The sequence below is a fragment of the Armigeres subalbatus genome, chromosome 2 (assembly GCF_024139115.2).
Source record: "Armigeres subalbatus isolate Guangzhou_Male chromosome 2, GZ_Asu_2, whole genome shotgun sequence".
In the NCBI taxonomy this organism is placed as follows: Eukaryota; Metazoa; Arthropoda; class Insecta; order Diptera; family Culicidae; genus Armigeres; species Armigeres subalbatus.
Window position 1 is genome coordinate 14148477 of NC_085140.1, and position 23126 is coordinate 14171602.

The following is a 23126-nucleotide window of genomic DNA, read 5'->3' on the forward strand; positions in this document are numbered from 1 at the left end:
GGGCATTTTCGGTCTAACGAATATTTTGTTTATATATAAAAGTTCGAGAGACGTCTCACTTATCACTTATCATTCCTTATTCCTCACTACTCACTTTTCGCAAAATCACGTTTGACACGTCATAAGATGGGGTTCGAAGCTAAGTTAGCCCAGTACTCCCCCGAATAAATCCATAACCATGGTCATTTCACTAAAAATTACCTCGGCTTCTAGAGAAAATTTGTGATCAATTCTGGAAGATTGTTTAAAAACCCATTAGAAACCATCTGAGCAGCACAATTCTAAAATTTGAGTTTTATCATAACACGAGGAATAAACAGAACAGAACAACACCAGAAAAACATTCACAGAACAAAAACAAATAAAAACGTTAAACAAAACAACATCAAGAAACTTGATATGTTTTAATATTTTTGGCAAGCCATTGTCATAAATTAAAAATTATACACAACCCAACCTTTAGACAATTGTATAAATATTTCTGTTGTGTAAATTGTGTATAATGAATATAATTTAACGCAGCTTGTTGATCAATTTGAATTTGTACAACGATTGTATTTATTTGATTTTAAAACAGTGCTTGCTTATAAATCAGTCTCACATTGTTGCTAAATTTCGCCTATCTTGACTTAATTTTGGGAAGGCTTCTCAAAACAGTCTTGAATTCCCCGTTACGTCATTAATCGATTTTAATTTCTTTTGCATACATTTTTGCAGATGCTTTCGAATAGCCATTCAGTGAGTCATATGCAAATCTTATCAAGACAATAATTACGTATGTGGTACTCATCACTAGACATATGACAAAATATTCATCTCGAGATTCGAATACGAATCAAAATTAATTCTTTTACAGTAAGAATCATTCCTATAATGATGATACCGTAGAATTTATCAATTCATAAAATCATGACTATGATTTCGAATAAATTTCCCATAGCGTAGTATCTAAAAATAAAAATAAAACTACTGTGCTTTGACCAATCTGTAATCAACCAGGAAGCCCAACTAAAATGGTGCATCTCGTGCTCTGACTCAAAAAGCTCGTTTTCAATTCCTGTGTCTTACATTTTTTGGTTATAATAAACGAAAAAAAAATAATATTATTGTATTGTATAAAATAAAATTCGCGGAATTCTTAATTCGAAACCAGTTTTCTGAAGATTATGTCACGGTTTAAATTCCAGTTGCTAACATACAAAGGTGAATCTATGCATGAAGTGATAAAACAGATTTTTGGCCAAAACGTTGTTGAGGTACGAGGCAAATGCTCCTAATATAGAAGAAATTCGAAATTTAGATAGTAAATCGACTAATCGGTTCTCTGCAGAAAACTTGATACTCTTTGTTGAAATTCGTTAAAGGGCCTCTACATTGAAGTTTAAACGGCTAACCTTATTCTTCTTAAAAGTTCACCTACATTATCAGACACCGCACAAGCTCGACGTCGAAACAAAAGCCATTACAACAGTAGTACGTAAGAGGAGAAATCTGCTGAGCTCGCATACGTGCAGGCAGACGAAAACGAGGTGCTTCACGTCAAAACGGAACATCGAACGAAAAAGTCGAGCACATAAAAGTGAAACTTTCCGCCTGTTCAGTGCTAACAATCAACCGACCTACCATCCGGTCGAATACCGCAAGAGGAGCGCAACAAACTTTTCGCCACAGTATGGGAACCCCGCCGATTGTTGCTAGCACCTCGCCTGCACGATGCACGCTCTTCCTACAAGCGGTTTGTTTCTGCGAACGATGTGCTCAGCGTGGCCGAACGCCAACTATTTCCTGTTCCGACACTGCTGGCAGTTAAGACAACGCCGGTCTTTGTTCGTCCAAGCAAGAGGGTGGAATAAAATATGACGGGAAAACCAAAAAATTACAAACTGTTTTATGTCAAATCCTTTTCCGCCAAACTTCCTGCTGTTCCGCTGCCGGCTGCTAGGAAGAATAATTGATTACTGGCTGCAGTTTACTTGGGATTGGTTCTGCCATAAACCATCATCATCGGTGCGGAACGCGGAAACGGAAGATGACTTTGACTTTGACTTCGAATTTCGCCGCGTAAGAGTGCACCGTTTTTCGTCGGTTGAGGTTGAGAGCAAAGTTCGACCCGTTTCTTGCTGACTTGACTGGGGAACTTTTCGTAATTTCTTGCACGTGTTGCAGGTATGCTGCGTCGAGTGCATCCTGGGAATGCATGCAACGTTCCTGATGGGTTGGGACGTGGGAAAGGTGGATATGAGAGCTGTGCAAGTAAAGATATTGTATGGATTGAGTTGCTTCTAAACGGAAAATCGATTTCAGGCATCTCTCCATCATTTATTGATGTGGAAAAAATAGTACCCTGCTGAACCGGTCCTGCTGATGGAAGGATGACAGCTTGATATGGTAGAAACAAACGCAAAATGGATTACAACATCGGATCATCAAAAATGCATGCGTGCTGTTCGATACAAGAAGATACGCAATGAGATCAGAATAATGCTTTGTTGCGGAAGAACGAATTACTGTTCTGTTTTTCAGATAATGCCGTTTCAGATTCTATTGAATTCGGGAAATTCTTCGGAATTTCCTCGGGAAATTCTTCGGAATTTCCTCGGGAAATTTTTCGGAATTTGCTCGGGAAATACTTTGGAATTTCCTTGGGAAATTCTTCGGAATTTTCTTGGCAAATTCTTCAGAATTTCCTTGGGAAATTCTTCGGAATTTCTTTGGGAAATTCTTCGGAATTTCTTTGGGAAATTCTTCGGAATTTCTTTAGGAAATTCTTCGGAATTTCCTTGGGAAATTCTTCGTTTCCTTGGGAAATTCTTCGGAATTTCCTTGGGAAATTGTTCGGAATTTCCTTGGGAAATTCTTCGGAATTTCCTTGGCAAATTCTTCTTCATTTCCTTGGGGAATTCTTTGTAACTTCCTTGGCAAATTCTTCGGAATTTCCTTGGGAAATTCTTCGGAATTTCCTTGGGAAATTTCTTCGGAATTTCCTTGGAAATTTCTTCGGAATTTCCTTGGAAATTTCTTCGGAATTTCCTTGGGAAATTCTTCGGAATTTCCTTGGGAAATTCTTCGGAATTTCCTTTGGAAATTATTCGGAATTTCCTTGCGAAATTCTTCGGGATTTCCTTCGGGATTTCCTTCGAAATTTCCTTGGGAAATTCTTCGGAATTTCCTCGGGAAATTCTTCGGAATTTCCTCGGGAAATTCTTAGGAATTTCCTTGGGAAATTTTTCGGAATTTCCTTGGGAAATTCTTCGGAATTTTTTCGGGAAATTCTTCGGAATTTCCTTGGAAAATTCTTCGGAATTTCCTTGGGAAATTCTTCGGAATTTCCTTGGGAAATTCTTCGAATTTCCTTGGGAAATTCTTCGGAATTTCCTTGGGAAATTCTTCGGAATTTCCTTGGGAAATTCTTCGAATTTCCTTGAAAATTCTTCGAATTTCCTTGGGAAATTCTTCGGAATTTCCTTCGGGATTTCCTTCGGAATTTCCTTGGGAAATTCTTCAGAATTTTCTTGGGAAATTCTTCAGAATTTTCTTGGGAAATTCTTCGGAATTTTCTTGGGAAATTCTTCGGAATTTTCTTGGGAAATTCTTCGGAATTTCCTTGGGAAATTATTCGGGATTTCCTAAATTTCTTTGGGAAATTCTTCGGAATTTCCTTGGGAAATTCTTCGGAATTTTCTTGGGAAATTCTTCAGAATTCGAGAAATTCTTTAAAATTTCCTATGGGATTTTTTTTTAAATTTTGCTAAAAATTCTTCAAAACTTCTTCGGAAATTTTCCTATGAATTCTTCCTCTAAAAAATAGTCCCATGGGCAATCAGGAATTCCATAAAAAAGAGCTAACTGAGGTGGCAATTGGTGATCGGATTCAGCAGGTGTCTTGTTGTGTTAGATTTTCTAAATTGTTTATTGGCATATTTTTAATATTCTGTGTGTTCAATATTATTCAATATTGAAAAAAAAAAATCAATCTAAAAATTGACGTGAAAGATTAATTGAAAAATATTCAAAATTCTCAATAACAAATGTTTTTTGGATCGATACACACATGTTTTTTTATGACTGCTCACGAATGTTGGCTAGATGGTATTTTCATTATTTGTATTTATGATGGCCCCATTTGATTCGATTCAGTTTTCTATCGCTTCATTAGCCTCACTTATTCAATGTTAACTTTCCTTATAACCCTTCTTTCCGACACTGATGGAGTTGACGGAATCGAAAGGGACAATAAATTGCGATAATTAATTTATCCATCATGTGCATCTTGTAGCAGAGTTTCAGAAAAAAAAACTCTGACGACGATTGCAAAATAAAAACTGCCAGTTCCGGTCCGCATCATATGCCATATTTGAGTGCATTATTTCACCACATTGTATAGCGGAATTGAAAGACTTCCCTTCCGACATCAACCGGTCAATTAATTTAACAATGACAAGCCAGAATGTCAACGTTCCACTATTTCAAACAGTTGCTGCTGCTCCTGTCGATTGACACGTGATAATTATCACACATACACCCCCCTTAATGGTTTCCCCGGATGGATGACCTTTCCGGTTGTCCGTTTGTGGTTCCTACCAGGCCCATCAGACGTCCCACTGAGGCTTTCCTGTCTTTATCAGTGGAGCAATCTTTTATTATTAGCTTCACTAGATGTTGAACACGTTTCCGGATCGATTTGCGGTCGATTGGGACAGGACCGAGACATTCCAGCTTCACCTCTTTTCCATTCCGATTGGGACATTTATTATCCCCGGAGAAGATGAATTCAATCGACATTCCAACACGTTTGTGGTCTTCTGTACAACAGACCGATACCGAAGCCAAGACGATGATGATGATGCTATCTGATGGTCAAAGGAATTTATCACAAAAAAGGATAAGAGTACTTAAATTCTAATCTAATGGCTTTTCTTGTGAAATTGGGAAATTTCTGTGCTCGTTGTGCACAAACTGTAAAGTAGAGAAATGGATCTCGTGTTGAAAATTTTTGGCATGTCATCAACGTGCGCACCAACCTATTCTTTGTGCTATGCTCCAGTGTTAATTAATGCTTTTGAAGCAGGAAACTTTCGGCTCACTTCTAAGAAGGTACGACATTTACTTTCGAAGTTTCAGTTCAATGCAGATGAGCACATCTGTAGCAACACTCAGCTGGTTTCAGTTCAAACTGGGGACTATACACTCACAAAGATTCTCCGAAGTAATTTAGTCGAAACTCAACTTTTCGATTAGCCTATGTCTGTGGAAACAAATTTTGAACTTCACAAAAGAAATGTGCACTAGACCGATATACATAATCTTAAAAAGAAAAATATTTTAAAAACAGTATCGACTTATTAAAGAAAATCATCAAACAAGTTGGCTCGTTATAGCGTAACGGATTTCAGACAGCAAATCGTTATGCAACAAAATGTCTCTTTTACTTACAGAATTTTATCTCCGACTCACGACAGAATTTAGCATGCAACAAGATACCTTAAATAAGGAGATCAAAAGCTGCCCTTTATGAGCAATGAAAAACGTGTATTCCTATACTCATCCAGATAATTATTCTACCTATATAGCCCCACATTTGATGTGAAACTATGCACATTTTTCAATCAGTGTGTCTCCAGTTCAACAAGGAGTCATCCTCCAGTTAAACAACTCTCAAGCCCTCTCTACACCCCGCATTCCATCGTTTCAAGCATCATCGACATGCCTTTGTTTTTCCAAGTTCTTAATTGAAGTGTCATCGTCATCTAATGCACACGTATATTCTCTTTGTCTCTCCCTCCGACTAGGCTACCCGAAAGTGGTAACACCGTCCGGACCTGCAGGCTCAATCGTCGGAGCGGCCAGTGGCACCGTTGGCGGTGCCGTCAGTGGAATAGGCACATGTGGAGCCGGAACGGGAAGCAGCACAAACCTAACAGTGGCCGGGGCTGCTGGAGCGAATACCGGCGGCGTTGGGTCGGGTTCTGGAGGGGCCGGAGGCAGCGCTTCTCCGATGCGTCGACAATCGTCTGCTCGGGGCTTGGACTCGTTGGTCCCCCCGGGTCGTACCGGATCGTTTCGGGGCCGCAACTCTCCGAATCCAACCTCGCCAGATAAGCCCTGCTTCTCGGTGTGGAAGCGACGACCGTCCTGGCCTGAGGTCGAAATCAAATCATCGTCCGGGTAAGTGCACTGCTCTAGAAAGTGGAGCGAGATTCGATCTCACCTGGATTTGTTATGATAGAAAATGGTTCAATTTTATCCAACCATTGTGGATGGAGACACGTGATCTCATGGATCTAATTGATGATTGTGTTTATTTATACGGATGAATGCTTGCGTTCGTTCCGGATGGGGAAGAATTGTTTCTACCCATGTTAAATGAAGTGACAGCTTTCAATTTAGTTGGAAAACGAAGAACATTGTTGTCGGCAGATTGGTAAGTGTCTATTAAATACAGTGTGGTACAAGACCTTATCATAGCCAACAGTTAAATACCTTTAAACATACGGGGTTTCATGGAAAAGAAACTTAGATTAATACACCTAGTGATAAAGATGGTTTTCTTATATTATTTGAAAAACAATAGAAAATGGATAAAAAAATTATGTTGAGCTGTGAGCAGAATGTCTTAACTTGTCATTAGACTAGTTTGAACAATTCCACCAATTAATTGTGCCATTGACAGATACGTATTTCGACCTCAATCGAGGAAGTCGAGTCAAGTACGGGACACTGAAGACTGTTGAAGTCGAAATACGTATCTGTCAAAAATACAATTATATAGAATTGTACAAACTCGTCTTATGACAAAAATAAAAAATTATGAAACACTATGATGTTCAAATCTAGTTTTCCATGAAAATTCAGGAGAAATTCCCATGGAGATACATGAGAACAAAAACAATCTGCAACTAATCAATTTTGTTTTTTTGATTATTCTTGTTCATCGTGGTTTGCTGTATTAATCAATGAAAAAGTGGTGCCTAAGAACATACAACGCTTACATTCACCAAAAAGTTGGAGTTTGGAATTCAAAATATTTATTATGCATGACAAATTATGTTCGCTTTATCAATCAAGGTAATGGTGGAACCATCAAGCGGTTTACAATGGTATTGTTCAACAAAGGGGCAGAACTTTGGCTAGAGGTATTCAAGTCCAGCATCTGCTCTTATTTCCGGTTGGCTAGAATGAATGGCTAAATGAACAGCGAAAGGTCGTCCTTAACTGGATGACATGGCGCCGTCGCCATGATCAGGAAAGATTCACACATACTTACATATAAACATCAAGGATCATTCGTTTATTTACTATCGCTCAGGACAGCACTCCATTCTGAGAAAAATTGAAAAAATTTCATGAAAAATTGGGGTTCTCCAGTTAGTAATGCGAGCAAAACATTCTGCTTTTGCTGCTGCTTTTGTAAGCTGCTTTTTCTCAGTCCATCTCAAACACATAGTTGGAAGAGTACCATGATGGCAGTCAATATGGCACCGGACCTTCCAGGGGTCGACTCCACCCCTCCCGCACTCCTCTCCCAACAACATTCGAATGCATCGAACAAAAGTTTAATATTCAAATTACTAACCTGCTCACATCATATATATTTGCTTCCCGTGCCAAAGAGCATGTTTCTTCAAAGAGTCCTATGCATTTCGGCTCTAATTAAAGCATAAATTTGCACTTTCGTGCCAATTTGATAGCCGTTCGCGATTTGGTGGGTTTATCACTGCACTTCACTTCTTCCCAAAGGCATTGAAAAAAAAACAAGTTTTTACACACTTCTCCGCACATGAGCAGCTCGAAATGTTAATCGAATCCAGATTAGTCTTCTCTTTTTGAAATCAATCAGTTGTCGCTTCAAATCTAAAAAAAACTGGTTTTTTTGCCCCAAAAAATGTATTGAAACTGGTCGCGGAGCGAATGTAAGTACCGGCACCGATAGCAGCAAACTAATAATTAGGGTGGTTCAAAAATGATTCTGCACCGCCAGGCTCAGTCGATTATTTTTCATATTTTGGGTGTCGTTCGATGACTTGGGCTGGTTTAAATAGGGGCATATCGTGCACAGTAGGGTGGTTCAAAAAATTGATTTTGCTCCACAGCGCTCATCTGATTCTTTACCATGTGTCCTCTGAAAATTTGAGCTCATTTGGATTAAAACTGATTTAGCACAAGCCATTTCAAGTTTGCATGCAAATTGGTATGGGGAAATTTATTTTTTCATTATACTGTTAATGACGCTTCCCCATTAAGCGTAGGTTAAAAGAAAACCTATATAGCTAAAAGAAATACTCAACAGCTTCCACTCAGTGAAAACCGCATCTCAATTAATCGTTCCAATAATTAGTAATCGAATTTAATCTATACCGTGGTTTTCTGGAGCTAATTGCATTACTCATCAACAGGCAACATTGCTGCTCGTGGCCCGAAAGATTGCACTCACAAATTCAGGCTACTATGTTGCACTGCACATTTCAGTGATGCCCTCAAAGAAGTTTAACGATCATGACTAAAGATTCGCAACCTGTCTTAAAATCGATTACTAATTATTGGGGCGATTAATCAATATACGGTTTTTGTTGATTGAAAGCGGTTGAGTATTTCTTCTAGCTATGTACCTAGGTTTTCTTTTAACCTACGCTTAATGGGGAAGCATCATTAACAGTATGATGAAAAAATAAATTTCCCCATACTAATTTGCATGCAAACTTGAAACGGCTTGTGCTAAATCAGTTTGAATCCAAATGAGCTCAAATATCCAGAGGATACTCAGAACATGATAAAGAATCAGATGAGCACTGTGGAGCAAAATCAATTTTTTGAACCACCCTAGTGCACAGGTCATTTCAGTTTGTTTTGTTCCTTTATTTCCTAGGCACTCTGTGTTACTTAACCGCTACTGTGCCGAGATCTACTGTGGTATTCTGCCGTACAGAATCCACACAGCATCTATTTTTAGATTTCCATTGCTCATCATTAATGTCGTTGCCAGTCCATCTCATCATGAGTGCATTGTGTCCATTTGTCCATGTACGGCAGAATACCACAGTAGATCTCGGCACAGTAGCGGTTAAGTAACACAGAGTGCCTAACAAATAAAGGAAGAAATAAAAAAACCAATCAACTCAACTCGACGAACTGAGCAAATGTCTGTATATCCGTGTGTGCACTTAAAAATCCTTTAAAGCAATGAAAATAATATCAAGTACAACAGACATATAAAATATTTCAAGGTACCTGAATGATGTTGATCAGTTAGTCATCATTTTTTTGTGTGATCTGAAATCCATCTTGCGACGTATCAATCTTCTAGATTTCACAAAACATGATCAACAGGGTACAAAGAAAGAAAAATCATTATTAAAATTAAAAACCCAAAACTTTGTTGTACGAGAAAGGCATTGTTGATAAAACTAAGAAGTTGCGTTGGTTCTTTTTTGTAGTGAGTTGCGTATGTTCAAAATAAAAGTACGCAAATTTCCGTTACACCCACGGCTCAAAAATTACGTTTAGACATCAAAAGTGAAATTATAGAACTGTCAGATAAAAATGGTTACATGAAAACGAAGCTTTCGATCTATCTATATCTATATTCTATATATATACAGTCAAACCTCCATGAGTCGATGTTCTATGACTCGATATCGACTCATGGAAGCAAATTATGCCATATTAAAAAATATTTTATGGGTTACTGCGATGGTCCCTCCAAACAGCATTTCAAAGATTTCCCATTCCACAACTCGATATTTCTATATGTCAATAGTCCTTCAATATCGACTCATGGAGGTTTGACTGTATATAAAACTCAATGTTTGTATGTTTGTATGTATGTTCCAGCATAACTTCTGAACCCATTGACCGATTTCAACCAAATTTGGAACACACATTCTTTATCTTAAGGAGACGACGATAGGGGGGTTGGGGATGCTCTTTGGAAAAGGGGAGGGGTGGGGGGGTGGGGTTTTGCTTAGCTATCGATCAACTCAGTGTACCATTTGAACCCCTTGGCCGATTTCAACCATATTTGGAACACACATTCTTTATCTTTAGGAGATGACGATAGGAGCATTAGGGATGCTTTTTGGAAAAGGGGAGGGTTTGGGGGGAGGGGTATTGCATAGTTATTGATCAACTCAGTGTACCTTTTGAACCCCTTGGCCGATTTCAACCAAATTTGGAACACACATTCTTTATTTTAAGGAGACGATGATAGGGGAGTTAAAGATGTATTTTGGAAAAAAGGGGAGGGTGGTGCGGGGAAGGGTATTGCTTATTTATTTATCAACTCAGTGTACCTTCTGAACCCCTTGGCCGATTTCAACCAAATTTGGAACACTTCTTCTTCTTCTTCTTCTTATTGGCATTACATCCCCACACTGGGACAGAGCCGCCTCGCAGCTTAGTGTTCATTAAGCACTTCCACAGTTATTCACTGCGAGGTTTCTGAGCCAAGTTACCATTTTTGCATTCGTATATCATGAGGCTAACACGATGATACTTTTATGCCCAGGGAAGTCGAGACAATTTCCAAGCCGAAAATTGCCTAGACCGGCACCGGGAATCGAACCCAGCCACCCTCAGCATGGTCTTGCTTTGTAGCCGCGCGTCTTACCGCACGGCTAAGGAGGGCACACACATTCTTCATCTTTAGGAGACGACGATAGAGTAGTTAAGCATACTCTTTGGAAAAGGGGGAGGGTGTGGGGGAGGGGTAATGCAAAGTTATTGATCAACTCAGTGTACCTTTTGAACCCCTTGGCCGATTTCAACCAAATTTGGAACACACATTCTTGATATTAAGGAGACAACGATAGTTAGGTTAGGGATGCTCTTTGAAAAAGGGAGGATATGGGGGGAGAAGTATTGGTCAGCAATCGATCAACTCAATGTAAGCCTTGAACCAAATGACCGATTTGAATCGTATCAAATATTGTCTGTCCTAAGGAAACAATTTTAGTGAATGTGGGTAGGTCATTTGAGAAGCATAACTTTTGAACCCATTTACCGATGTCCACCAAATTTGGAACCCGTATTCTCTGATTAAGGAAGACTATATCAGACTGGGTAGGAGTGTCATAGCTGAATAAGAGAGAGGATATTTATTAAACGAACAGTTTAGTATACCTTTTTATTGCATGGGTCAATTCAAACCAAATTTGTAAACACGTATTCTCTACCCAAAGGAAACTATTATAGAGAGGCTGGGAGGGATTTTGGACTTTGCTTAGAAAACGACTTAAATTAAAATCCCTCTAATTTAGTTCATTCGAGGATTTTTGACATTGTACAATGCTCCGAAAACAAATTTCCCGAATTCCACAAAAATAGCAAATCCTTGATAATAACATTTTCCCGGTAATAACATTTCCCCAAAAATGACGAAAATGATATTTTCCAAAAGTGATTCTTACCGATACACATATCCCAGAATATGACATTTCCCTGAAAATGACATATCCCTGATTAAAGCAGTCCATTAACATAACACTATTTGGCCTAAAAGGTCATTCGACATGAATTATGAACAGCATCAGAAAAATCTTTCACAGTAAGCATGCATTTGCTGGGTATAAAGCAATGAAAATTGTTACCCTTCATCGGAATCATGGTTTGCCCATTGAAAAGCAATGATTAATGTTTTTCCTTCTGGATGGTGGATGTGATTGCTTCTTTAAAAGTAGGCATTTGCCCGGAATAAGGCAATGGTGGGTGTGATCCCTTCTTTAAAAATATAAATAATGAATGAATAGAGCATCGGTGGATGTATTTCTTTTTTTAGCAATTGACGTTTGCCCGGAATAAGGCTATTCAAAACAACGATCCCTTCTTCAAGATCAGTCAATGTTTCCAAAAGCCTTCTTTTAATCAAATCTTGAAGTATCAATAAGTTAACACAATTACCCTGTTGACCAATTGGTTTTATCTTATTCTGATTGTAAAAAAAAAACTGAAAATCAAACTGGCCATTCCGAGCAAGGCTATAAGGTACATAAAGCTAGTTCTTCATAACTGAACCTCCCACCCCCAACACTGCATTTATGTTCTCTTTATAAATATATTTTATTATGATATTTGGAGTTTTATTATTTCAAAAGTTTTCAATTTGAATCACAAATACAAAAATAAAAGCAGCGTCAACTGCGAAGCTCCCAAAACTGACCCCATAGCCACTATTTATTAGGACGCGCATCGTATCCATCCATAGGGTAAGACGGTATAATGTGCCCCTCCTGGCCAAAACGGCCCCCTTTGATTTCTAGAAAAAAAAAATAACTAACTAAGGGTCAAAATCAGTAGGTACCTATAAATATTTGTAAAACCATCATACTATGTGAATGTGGAAGTATTTTTGTATTACATAATGAAAATAATAGCAAAATACAAAAAGCTACAGATTTGATGAAACTTTTCATGTTTGTTTGCTCAACATTCTGGAGAGCATACTAGCATACTGTCCACAAAACTTGGAACACTCAGTTGGGCAAATAAATAACTTTTCCCAGTGGTTAATCTATCTATATAAATAAAAATTAGTTGAGGTTTCCTTCCTGACGATTTAACTCACGAACAGGTTAACCCATTTGCAAAGTTTTCTTTCTAATCGATTAGTCTTGGGATCTGTAAGGTTTGTATGTACAAAAAGTTGGTAAATATAACGAGGACAGGAAATCAGAAAGAAAATCAGTAGAATACTGCTTTGGGTCATTGGTTGAGGCAAGAAAACAATAGCACGAAAATTGATCTAGAGTGCGGTGTTACTAATAGTCCAGAATATGACATTTGCTACTTAAACACCCGGGCAAAGCTGGGCATTTTTCGGTAGTCTTCTTACATATATATAAAAATGAAATGGTCTGTGTTCGTATCCGCATAACTCGAAAACGGTTGGATGGATTTTTTCAATTCTTCAGCAGAAACATTCGTTATAGTTTCCGACGGGTTTATATGATATTTCCTTATACGAAAATCACGAATAAAGTTGAGTAAATCGTGAAAAACTGAAATTCAGAATCGTATGGGAATTCTGCATAAGCAGTTCGCAACGCACATTTTCGCCTACTATGCAGGACAACGTCTGCCGGGTCGACTAGTATGATATAAAATTGCTTCCATATAAAAAAAGTAACGTTTTTCAAAAATATGTTTTACTGGACAAAACGCCCCAGTGTAGGCAGGACGATATGCCCTTACCAACTGGGCACAAGCGCGGCGAGCTAGCAGCACTTGCTTTCAAGTTATATGGAAACTATTGAAATGTAATTCAAACTTGCTTAAATGGACTTGTGTTGGTTTTTAATGTCAAGCACATAAGGATTTGTAACCTTTTTACTATGGGATTGATAAAATACTAATGAAGGGCTATGAAACGCTTTTGACTAAGGTGGGGCGTATTGCCCAGGCACTTTTTGAAATCCATTTTTTTCACAACTTTTCAAAAAAGCTTTACTACTTGTTCTCTGTAATATTTTTATAGAACTACTCACGGGCAATGCATTTGCGACTTCCTTGACTAGCAAATAACACAAAGTTCGCATTTATTTGCGTTGAAAAGTAAAAAGTTATCAAGGAGTTGCCATAGGGGAGGCATATTAAACCACCTTACCCTATATTGTCTCATCTGGTTCCGCCGTACAGGAATGCCATTTTAAATATCTGCAAGAAATAAAAAATCGGTAATACTGCATAAGTGATATGCTCTGTACTTGTATGATGTGTCTTTATTCAATCAGCAAAACCCCAGCAGCACCCGTGAAATTAGTGCACACCGCAATGATTTCCGCTTCGTACTATGTGGCGGTGCTTTTTTGTATTAAAAATCAGATGGGTTATATACAAGATACGACCGCCTGACATAAACTACGTAAAGCAGATAATAAGATAATTCATTTTATTACCTGGTTTAAGCATGAGCTTGGAGTGGTTCAAATTTTGACTTTTTCGCTCCCCTATGCTTGAACGATAACATTTGCAGTTTTAATGAACCTCTTTCATTTTTAACTGAATTGGTTGTAATTTGACTGAGCACGAGCAGTTTTAATTTTGTATAGAAATAACTATAAAAATCGCCCTGTAAGTAAAAGATCGTAACGTGAGGCTGCCCAATAACTATTTGAATAAAACCAATCCAGCGACTTCATAGAATATTTCCTAATCTGTAAGGCAGTTGTTGTTGCGAAACGATCGGATTTTTTAAGCAAAGTTATAAAGAAAACAGAAATGTTCTTCATTATGGATATGTAATTCTTTTACATGTTCAATTGAATTTCTCACGAGTAAGTATTTCTTTAATAACTTTTCTTGCTAGCATCAAATTGTTACGCAACACAGCTGTGAAATTTTCAGCAAATTCGGAGAAAATTTCGAGGTTGCTCAAGTCGATTCAGTGTTTTTGAGCTGTTTTCAATTTAGAAAAAGCTAACGAGAGATATAAAAGCCAAACATCATCGCAACAGCCTTTAAACGGAAGCTTTTGGTGTACTCTACAAGTCTTGTGAGTCTTTGCTGCACATCCAAATCATGTTCGATTGCGCATCAAAACATTTGTGACCTGGTCACTGTTTCGAACAAAATTGGCGTAACTCAGAATATGAAAATGATTGGACACGACAATTTAAAATTTTTACTTAGAACCCCAACTTTATTCCCCAGTGCTGATGATGCCTTCTCAAATGTTGGTCTAGAATCATCCTAGAGGGATTACAATGAATAATTATGTCCATCAATGTAGGCTTTAACGAATTATTAACAATTATAATCAATCACCCCTTGCTTATACGAACATGTCCAGCATCTGTAGCACTTTTTCATAAACACTACTCTGCATCGACCACGGTCATTGCTCTGGTTCTATTGTTTTACTTCGTATGCGAATCACCGCACAAAAGTAAAGCACCAGATAGCGGTCGTAACGAGACTTTGATGTTGTACTGGTTTTGTTAAAAATTGGAATTCTTAATGTTTTTACGTTGATAATCATTAGTAAGCTTGAATTGTTGAAGAGTTTCCAATTCGATTGATAATAAAATCTCGAAAATCCATCGAAGGATAAAGGAGCTATTAGCGATTGAAATCTCTCCTAATTTCGTGACGGTCTCGAATTTGGAAATTTTCATTTTACACCCACCAGTCAAGCAGTTTGACGAACATTGACTCCGCCCCCAAGAAAACGCTTCGGTTGCTGCTTTGTTTGAATGTGTGTGAAGTTGTTCGAACAACCATTTGACAGTTGGCGGCTCGGTTGGAAAAAAATAAAACGGTTTGATTTTAGTTTGAGTAGTCGGGGGTGGAGTCGAGGTTCGCCGAACATGTTTGAGCATTTGTAGCTCAACGGTCGGCGTGTGTGATATTGTTGGTCGAATAAATTGATTGTTCGTGCCGCTGTTGATAAAACTTGATGGATGTTTGAATAAACGAGAGGTGGAGTCAATGTTGGTCAAACTGCTTGACCGTGTGTACGTTCCATAACACCCACCAGTCAAGCAGTTTGACGAACATTAACTCCGCCCCCAAAAAAACGCTTTGGTTGCTGCTTTGTTTGAATGTATGTGAAGTCATTCGAACAACCATTTGACAGTTGGCGACTCGGTTGGAAAAAAATAAAACGGTTTGATTTTGGTTTGAGTTATAGGGGGCGGAGTCAAGGTTTGTCGATCATGTTTGAGCGTTTGTAGTGAAGTTGCACAAACCCCCATAAGGTACTCCGGGGCAAGTGAAAATACGGGGTAAGTGGGTACTATGGCTGCTGATCAATCGATAAACGTTTTAGTGGTAACAATCTTCTAGAAAGATGAAGCAGGACTATCAACGAATACAGCCCACACAAAAATATTTGGAATCAAAACCATTTGAGGCACCATGCTAATGCTATTGCTTGATCATGACTTTAGACTACCGGGAAAATCTATTACTTATATTTTAATTCAATGGATTTCCACCATAATAGTCGTTTTTAAATTTATCATTGATGTGGAAGGTGAATAATTTGAGCAATCAAATAATTGTGTGACATCGAAAATGATTTATAAGTTTTAATTTAAGCCAAAATTTGCAATTTTCACTTACCCTTTAGTTTTAACATACATGGGGCAAGTGGGACATATTTGAACAACAATTTCGATAGAGCCCTTTTAATTTTTTTTAAATCGTTGTCTAGTGAAAAATAACTTCGACACTCATATATCATATGGATCTGAATCAGATGTAGTTTGCTTATTGTTGGTTTCGCTGTTAAATAGTATTGTACAGTTGATTAACAATAATACAGAATTTAATCTAAAAATTATCTCCCGCAATAGTGTGCGATATTTTCCCATTTACACTGTAAATAATCTATTTGTTCAACGATAGGTCAACAAAATTTGTCTTGTGTTTTGTTATTTTCAAATTGCGCATCAAATTTACAGATTTTCAGATAAATAAAGTGCTCAACACATAAATTGGCAATTTCGTTCTATTACAAATTTATAGCAGTGCGCATAGCCTGAATAAAAACGTTTCTTTTGAAGTACTGATTTATGTAATAATCTGTGCTTTAAACACAGAAACATTCACTCGAATGGTGAATAAAGAATTGCTTATCCTTTCCATCTAAAACATTTGGTACAAAAGTAACCCAGTGAAGAGCAAAACAAGAGCCAATTAAACAGTAAATCGGCTGCTGTCTGGTGTTCATATTTGCTAAAATTATAATCCCTTCCTTGTAGCAAAAACAAAAATCCGACAAGCAACAAACCTCCATCCATGATCTGAAAATACTACGACTCAGAAGTAACATGAACATTGTAGATTCCTTTAATTAGTTTAGTTCGACAGTATAAAACAGAATAGGTCCCACTTGCCCCGTTTGAAGGGGTAAGTGGGTCCTACAGGTGAATTTATTTCTTTCACTACCAATATTTTTTGTAATTGAATAAATGGCTTACAACACGTCTACACTTCAACAACGGAAGCATATAATGATGTATGCGTGGTTAATGTTCTGAAATATCGTGTTTTATAAGTATGCGTTAACATATTTTCTGAACTAGCGTTTTTTTAGGTCCCACTTGCCCCGGGGTACCTTATATGTTTTGATTTGTGCTCAAGTTGGCGTTTCGGTCGTCGTGTGTGATATTGTTGGTCGAATAAATTGATTGTTCGTGCCGCTGTTGGTAAAACTTAATGGATGTTTGAATAAATGAGAGGTGGAGTCAATGTTGGTCAAACTGCTTGACCGTGTTAACGTTCCATTAGACGTAGTTTACGTCAAAAACAAAAAACCTACCTTTTGATTCCATCTGATAAGCTGTAGGATATTTTCGGGTGTGTTAGCACGAAATCCAGCACCCAAGTGGTTTGACAGTTCCACAATTCTTTTGTTGAAATGATGAACTTTTAACTTTGTACACCGGATAAATTCAAACATGATCAACTTTCAAAACATGATCAACGGAGCCCAACGGAGCATGATACGGAGCACGGTTATATTGGAAACTAATTGATTTAAGCTGGCGGCCCTTTTATACAATCTGAAGGCTCTATCGTCGCATCGCATGTGTTAAAAATATGTTTAAATAAAATATAATTGTGAGTGTATTTTAAAGTAAAATATGTTTCAAGGTTCTAAAATGTACATGCTTTGGAGTATTATGAGAAACTAAATATTTGCAGCATACATATCAGTTCTCATGATTTTCCAAAAGATTATCAATAAAGCATAATTCGTGAATGATCTTGAACCGATTTCACAATATTGCCGAATTCAGCTTCTCCCGGAGAGCTGTCCACTGGTTTTATGAAAGTCTTCTTGCACACCGCCAAAGATGGTCCTCTCTCGACTATTCCGAGTGCTTGCAAGTCCTCCTCGAGCATTGTCCATGTTCCATATCCGTAGAGGACTACCGGTCTTTCCACCATTTCAACATGTAGGCGCGAAATTTACAAAACTTTTTTTTTTTGTTAAATCTAGTATATTTCTGTTGTTGTTTAAAATTAATTACATGGGAGATACATTATTATTTACATTTCAACGAGCAGATAAAATTCTAGTTCGCTTAAGTCTACTAAGTTCTCACAACTGTTTACAAAATTAACATAAGTTATGAAATGTTTAAGAATGAGTGTTTTTTGTGTTCTGTTCATGTTGTACAGTTCTGGGTGTATCAATTGTTCAAACGAAAGCCTACGTCCATTCAAAATAGTTGTGAGCATACTTTGCATGTGCGCCCACGCTCTCGTCACCCGATGGCATTCACTGAATTTGTGTTTTAATGTTTCTACTGCTGCATTACAGTGAGCGCACTGCTCAGTATCCACTCGTCGAATGGTATGCCAGAGCTGTCTGTGTTCGACTTTTTCGTTGACCAACAGGTACCACATACTGCGTTGAGCTGAAGTAAGCCTTCTGCTTCCAATATTGAGCCATACCCGCTTCCAGTTCACTGCTGGGTTTCGCAGTTGATTAACAAGGATTTCGATTTAAGGGCTACTAGCTGCAATTTTAAGCCACCTTGATCCCGTGGCCTCGCTAGCTGCATCATCGGGACACGGGCAGGCTGTCCTCTCCACAAGAAGGCACCAACAGTTGATGTAATCTTGGCTGTATGGATGCTGTATATTGGGAGTACTGATGAGAGATACCAGACCTTCGACATGATGAACGTGTTGACAAGAATAATTTTCTGTTGCAGTGTGAGCGTGCGCATCGAATTCAGCCATATTTGCTGTGAAACTTTTCCCACCAAACCATCCCAGTTGAGGGATACCATGCTACGCACAGAATTCGCAAATACAATACCTAATATTTTGATATTGTTTTCGGTCTTCAACCAGTCCACATTCAAAGTATTCTCTTGGACCCAGCCGACGTCAATGGATGTTGTTTTCCGAAGGTTCAAAACGGCACCTGATACTCTTCCAAATCGCAAGAACAAGGCACGCATTGCTTGAATTGGTTGCACCGATGTGGTTATTACACTGATATCATCGGCGTACGCCACTAGCAAGTCGGTGTCGCACACACGCTCGAGAGAAGCTACCAAAGGGTGTAGGTATAATACAAACAAATGCATTGAGATTGGGTCCCCCTTGGGGCAGCAGGGACAGCAGGGACAGCATGATGTCCAAGGGCTTGACGACCCCTCCCCAGCTGTCTGCGAGTCAGGGAGAACTGCCTAGGGCGTGGTGGGATTTAGCAGTGGGCTCTGCTAAAATCCCTCCCAAAAAACCACAAGTGCCCGTAAGCGGACTCTATCAAAGCGACTGTGTGCCGCTTCAAAAGCACAAGCCCAGGGAGGAGTGCCAACTGGCATGTGGAGTGTCCCTACTTCGGTAGGGTAGTGCGTGAGCTGCTTCGGCAGGAGTGAGTGATCTGTTTGTGCTGAGGCAGGAGTGTCATAGCGAGTCGCCGCCGCTATGGCAGCCTCGAAGCGCAGCAGAAGTCTGAGTATGGACTGCACATGCTAAGGTAAGAGTGTCGTAGCGTTGCTACCGCTATCGACACCTCGAGGCATGGCAGTGGAGTGTTAGAGTGAGTTGGGGAGTGTCCCTACTTCGGTAGGGTAGCGCGTGAGCTGCTTGGGCAGGGAGTGAGTGATCTGGTTGTGCTGAGGCAGGAGTGTCATAGCGCGTCACCGCTATTGTCACCTCGAAGCGCAGCAGAAGTCTGAGTATGGACTGCACATGCTGAGGTAGGAGTCGAGGGACCTATCGACACCTCGAGGCATGGCAGTGGAGTGTTAGAGTGAGCACCCGAAAAGGGTCACATGGAGCGAATGGTCTTTGGAGAAGCTGCTTCGGCGGCAGGGTAGCAGTGGGTTGTACCCACACACCTACAGTTGTGCACATGTGGAGCATGGGGAGTGTCCCTGCTTCGGCAGGGTAGCGTGTGGTCTGCTTCGGCAGTGGTGTGATTGATCTGCTCGTGCTGAGGCAGGAGTGTCGTAGCGCAATATCTGTAGGCCCAGGCAGTTACCGCTATTGACACCTCGAGGCATGGCAGCGGAGCGTCCGGGAGAGCATCCAAGTAAGACTCAAATGGAGTGAATGGTGTGCGAGCACCCAAGTCAGTCTCGCGTGGGACGAGTGCCTGTGTGAGCGATAATGAGCGAGTACGCTTAGTACTGCCGTCCCCCAGAAGTAGTACTGCGAGGTAGTTCCTGGGAAACGATGGTGGAGCCCAAGGGAGTTTAGTCGGTATTACCGGTATGGTCGAGTCCGACACTCCAGTACACACTTCCGTGTGGTAGTTTGGCAACTACAATGCACGTGTACTGGGTTAGTGTGTAAATGCATTCTCCCTTGTAAAAAAAAAAAAAAAAAAAAAAAGATTGGGTCCCCCTGTCTCACCGACCGTTGAATGGGAAACGCTGACGTTAGATGACCGTTTATCAGTAGACGTGATGAGGAGAGTGCTGAGATCCTTGACAGTAGAGTGACTAATTCGGGATTAATACCGAGCGAGCGCATATTCTCGAAGAGAAAAGAGTGCCTTACTCTGTCGAAGGCATGGTCGAGGTCGTAGCTTACGAGCTTCCCCGTCTGCTGCTGCGCACGCAGCTGAGCGATTCTATCTTTTAGGGACAGCGTTGCTTGGAAGATATTGTTACGCGCATTTGAGCATTTCTGTGCGTTGCTAAGTATGTGGTGAGCTTCCATCACACTTTCGAGACGTACCTTTAATATTCGTGAGAGAAGCTTATAGTCAAAGTTGAGTAGTGATATTGGCCGGTAGGAGCCAACAGTGTTACCAGTTCCTTTCTTCTTCACTAAGACTATGACACCGTCGACGAATTTCGATGAAAAGTTTGAAGTGAGCGCCTCGTTCAACACTAGATTTAGTTCACGGTGAATCACTTCAAAAACACGATGGTAAAATTCTTTGGGTATACCATCCGACCCTGGTGATTTTTTAGATGCACTAGATTTGATTGCAGTCCATATATCTACGGTGGTGATCGCCGCCATACACGCCTCATTTGTAGGATCATCTCTCGGGACGATCTGGTCGCACTGAAATTCTCCAGCTGGTTCGTTTTCTCTATTTGGCTCAGAATACAAGACTGAAAAATATTGCAGCAGTTCTCGTTGACTGTCCTGTGAGTCGTCAATGGATTCTCCTCGTTCATTCTCAATCCGGGTTATCGTTGTACGTTTCCTTCTTCGGTCGTCGAGTTGAAAAATGGAGAGTGGTTCTCCCGCCACCAGAGGCTCATTTGCTCGAACGAAGCCGTGTGTAAAGCTGCGTTGTAGTTTGAGTAATTCACCTTTTAGGCGATTGATGGTAGTCAGCATAATTGGATTTTGGTAGTATCCATCATATGCCCGGCGGAGCTGGCAGTAGAGATGCTGATACGCGTAGTGAAATTCCTCATAGACAATTTTGGATTTCCAACGGAAGAAACTGACGATTCTTGGTTTTGCGTGCCCCAGCCACCATTCCATCCAATTAGGGTAGTTCCGTCTCTGGCGAGTCCAGTACTGCCATCGCACTTGCAAGTCCGCTATGTTTTCTGCAGTGAGGAGATGAGGGCGAAGTGACCAAAAACCACGCCCCGGGGGTTGTCCTAGATTAGGTAGACACATTCTCAGCGTAACAGCCATATGATCACTGAATGAACAGACATGATGTTGTACTGTCCGTAATTGTCCACACAAGCCGTTGCTCACATACAGTCAATCAAGCCGAGACGACGAATTCGCTGTTATATAGGTATGTCCATCATCACGGGAACGCAGTTTTAGCCACACGTCATGAAGCTGAATCTGCTGAACGGTGGCATGCAGTGAAGGGCTCATATTATTCCCTGTTGAATCTCGTTGTCGTATCACACAATTGAAGTCTCCGGCTAGAATCACATGCTCAGTACAATGGCCCATATAGTAGGCAAGAGTGTCGTTGAAAAATCGTTCTCTGTGCTCGGTATGCACTACCGGAGGGGCGTAAATGCAACAGAGTGTAGTATCCAAAATACGCACAGCAGTAAGTCGGCCATCCAAATTTTTTTCAACGTGTGAAAACTGTATGTGCTCTTTTAGCGCGATTGCAATACCTCTTCTAGCATGGTCGACGTTTGCAATAACGTTAAAACCAGGTAGTGTGAGACGCTCATTTTCAACCTCTTGAATGAAAACAATATCCAACTCCATCGTTTGGACAAACATGCGTAGCGCGTTAATCTTGTTGTTATTCGTGATGGTGTTCACGTTTATTGTCGCAATGTTGTAGCTAGTGAAGAGGCTGGCTTATAGTTGCATGCCCGCGTCATGAGGGTCACTGAATTCGTCGCAGCGCATTTTTTTCCCAAGCGGCCGCTTTTGAGTGCCCTTACTGGAGGTCGAGGAGTCGGTCTCATTCCCGTCGTTCTTCTTCGCTGTTCTGCGCGTTACTCTGGTCCATGGCTCATTCTCATTTTCCCGAGGGACGCTCAGTGTCATGGGGTCCTCCACATCAGTGACACTCCGCACTGGAAACGCCGGAGGAGGCATTAAACCACTGGTGGATGGTGCTGTATTTGTCGTTGGGTTCGGATGAGCGGTCGAGTTGGGTAGCTTAGGGGCGATTTGGCTCGGAGTGGCTTGCTCCGGAGCGGCAATTTTTGATCGTGTGCTTCGCGTGTTTTTAGCGACATCTGCATAGGATGTGTTGCATGCCGCCAGCTTTTGCAGCAACAGTTTTTTATTCTGGACACACGAGATGCCATTATGCACGGATTCGCTACAGTGCCTGCAACTTTGCTGCTGTCCATAGTACGCCACTTGAGTGGTTTCGCAATCGATAGAGACATAGGATGGTATGTTCTTTTTAACTATCATCCGTGCCACTCGAACGCCAGTCGGGAGCCCAGCGAAATGATGCTTCTCATCCCACAGCTCTTCTCGGATTGAGAGCATCTCTCCGTACGCTATTAAGAACCTGGCAATTTTGTCGTTCGTGACGTCCTCGGAGAGGTTGAAGAGCTTTACTTCCACCGCTCCATCCTCCATCACCAAGCGTATTTTGTAGATCTTTCCGTCCACAGTGAGCTCGTGTGTTTTGTCATTTTCTTCGACAACCTTTTGTGCTATCTCTAGAGAAGCAGCCTTGACAAAAGCAACTCCAAGATTGCGGCTGTATTGAATTCGCATGAGCTCTTCTCGTTTAAGGCCCAGCGTGACAC

General features: G+C 40.2%; 1 protein-coding gene across 1 annotated transcript in view; it reads left to right on the forward strand.

Moving 5' to 3' along the window:
• Window positions 1-23126, forward strand: part of LOC134217852 (BAI1-associated protein 3) — a 396811-nt gene that overhangs the window by 177071 nt on the left and 196614 nt on the right. Inside the window, exon 3 of the mRNA XM_062696671.1 lies at window positions 5790-6165. Within this exon, the coding sequence (XP_062552655.1) occupies window positions 5790-6165 (376 nt within the window). The remainder of the gene's footprint in view (window positions 1-5789; window positions 6166-23126) is intronic.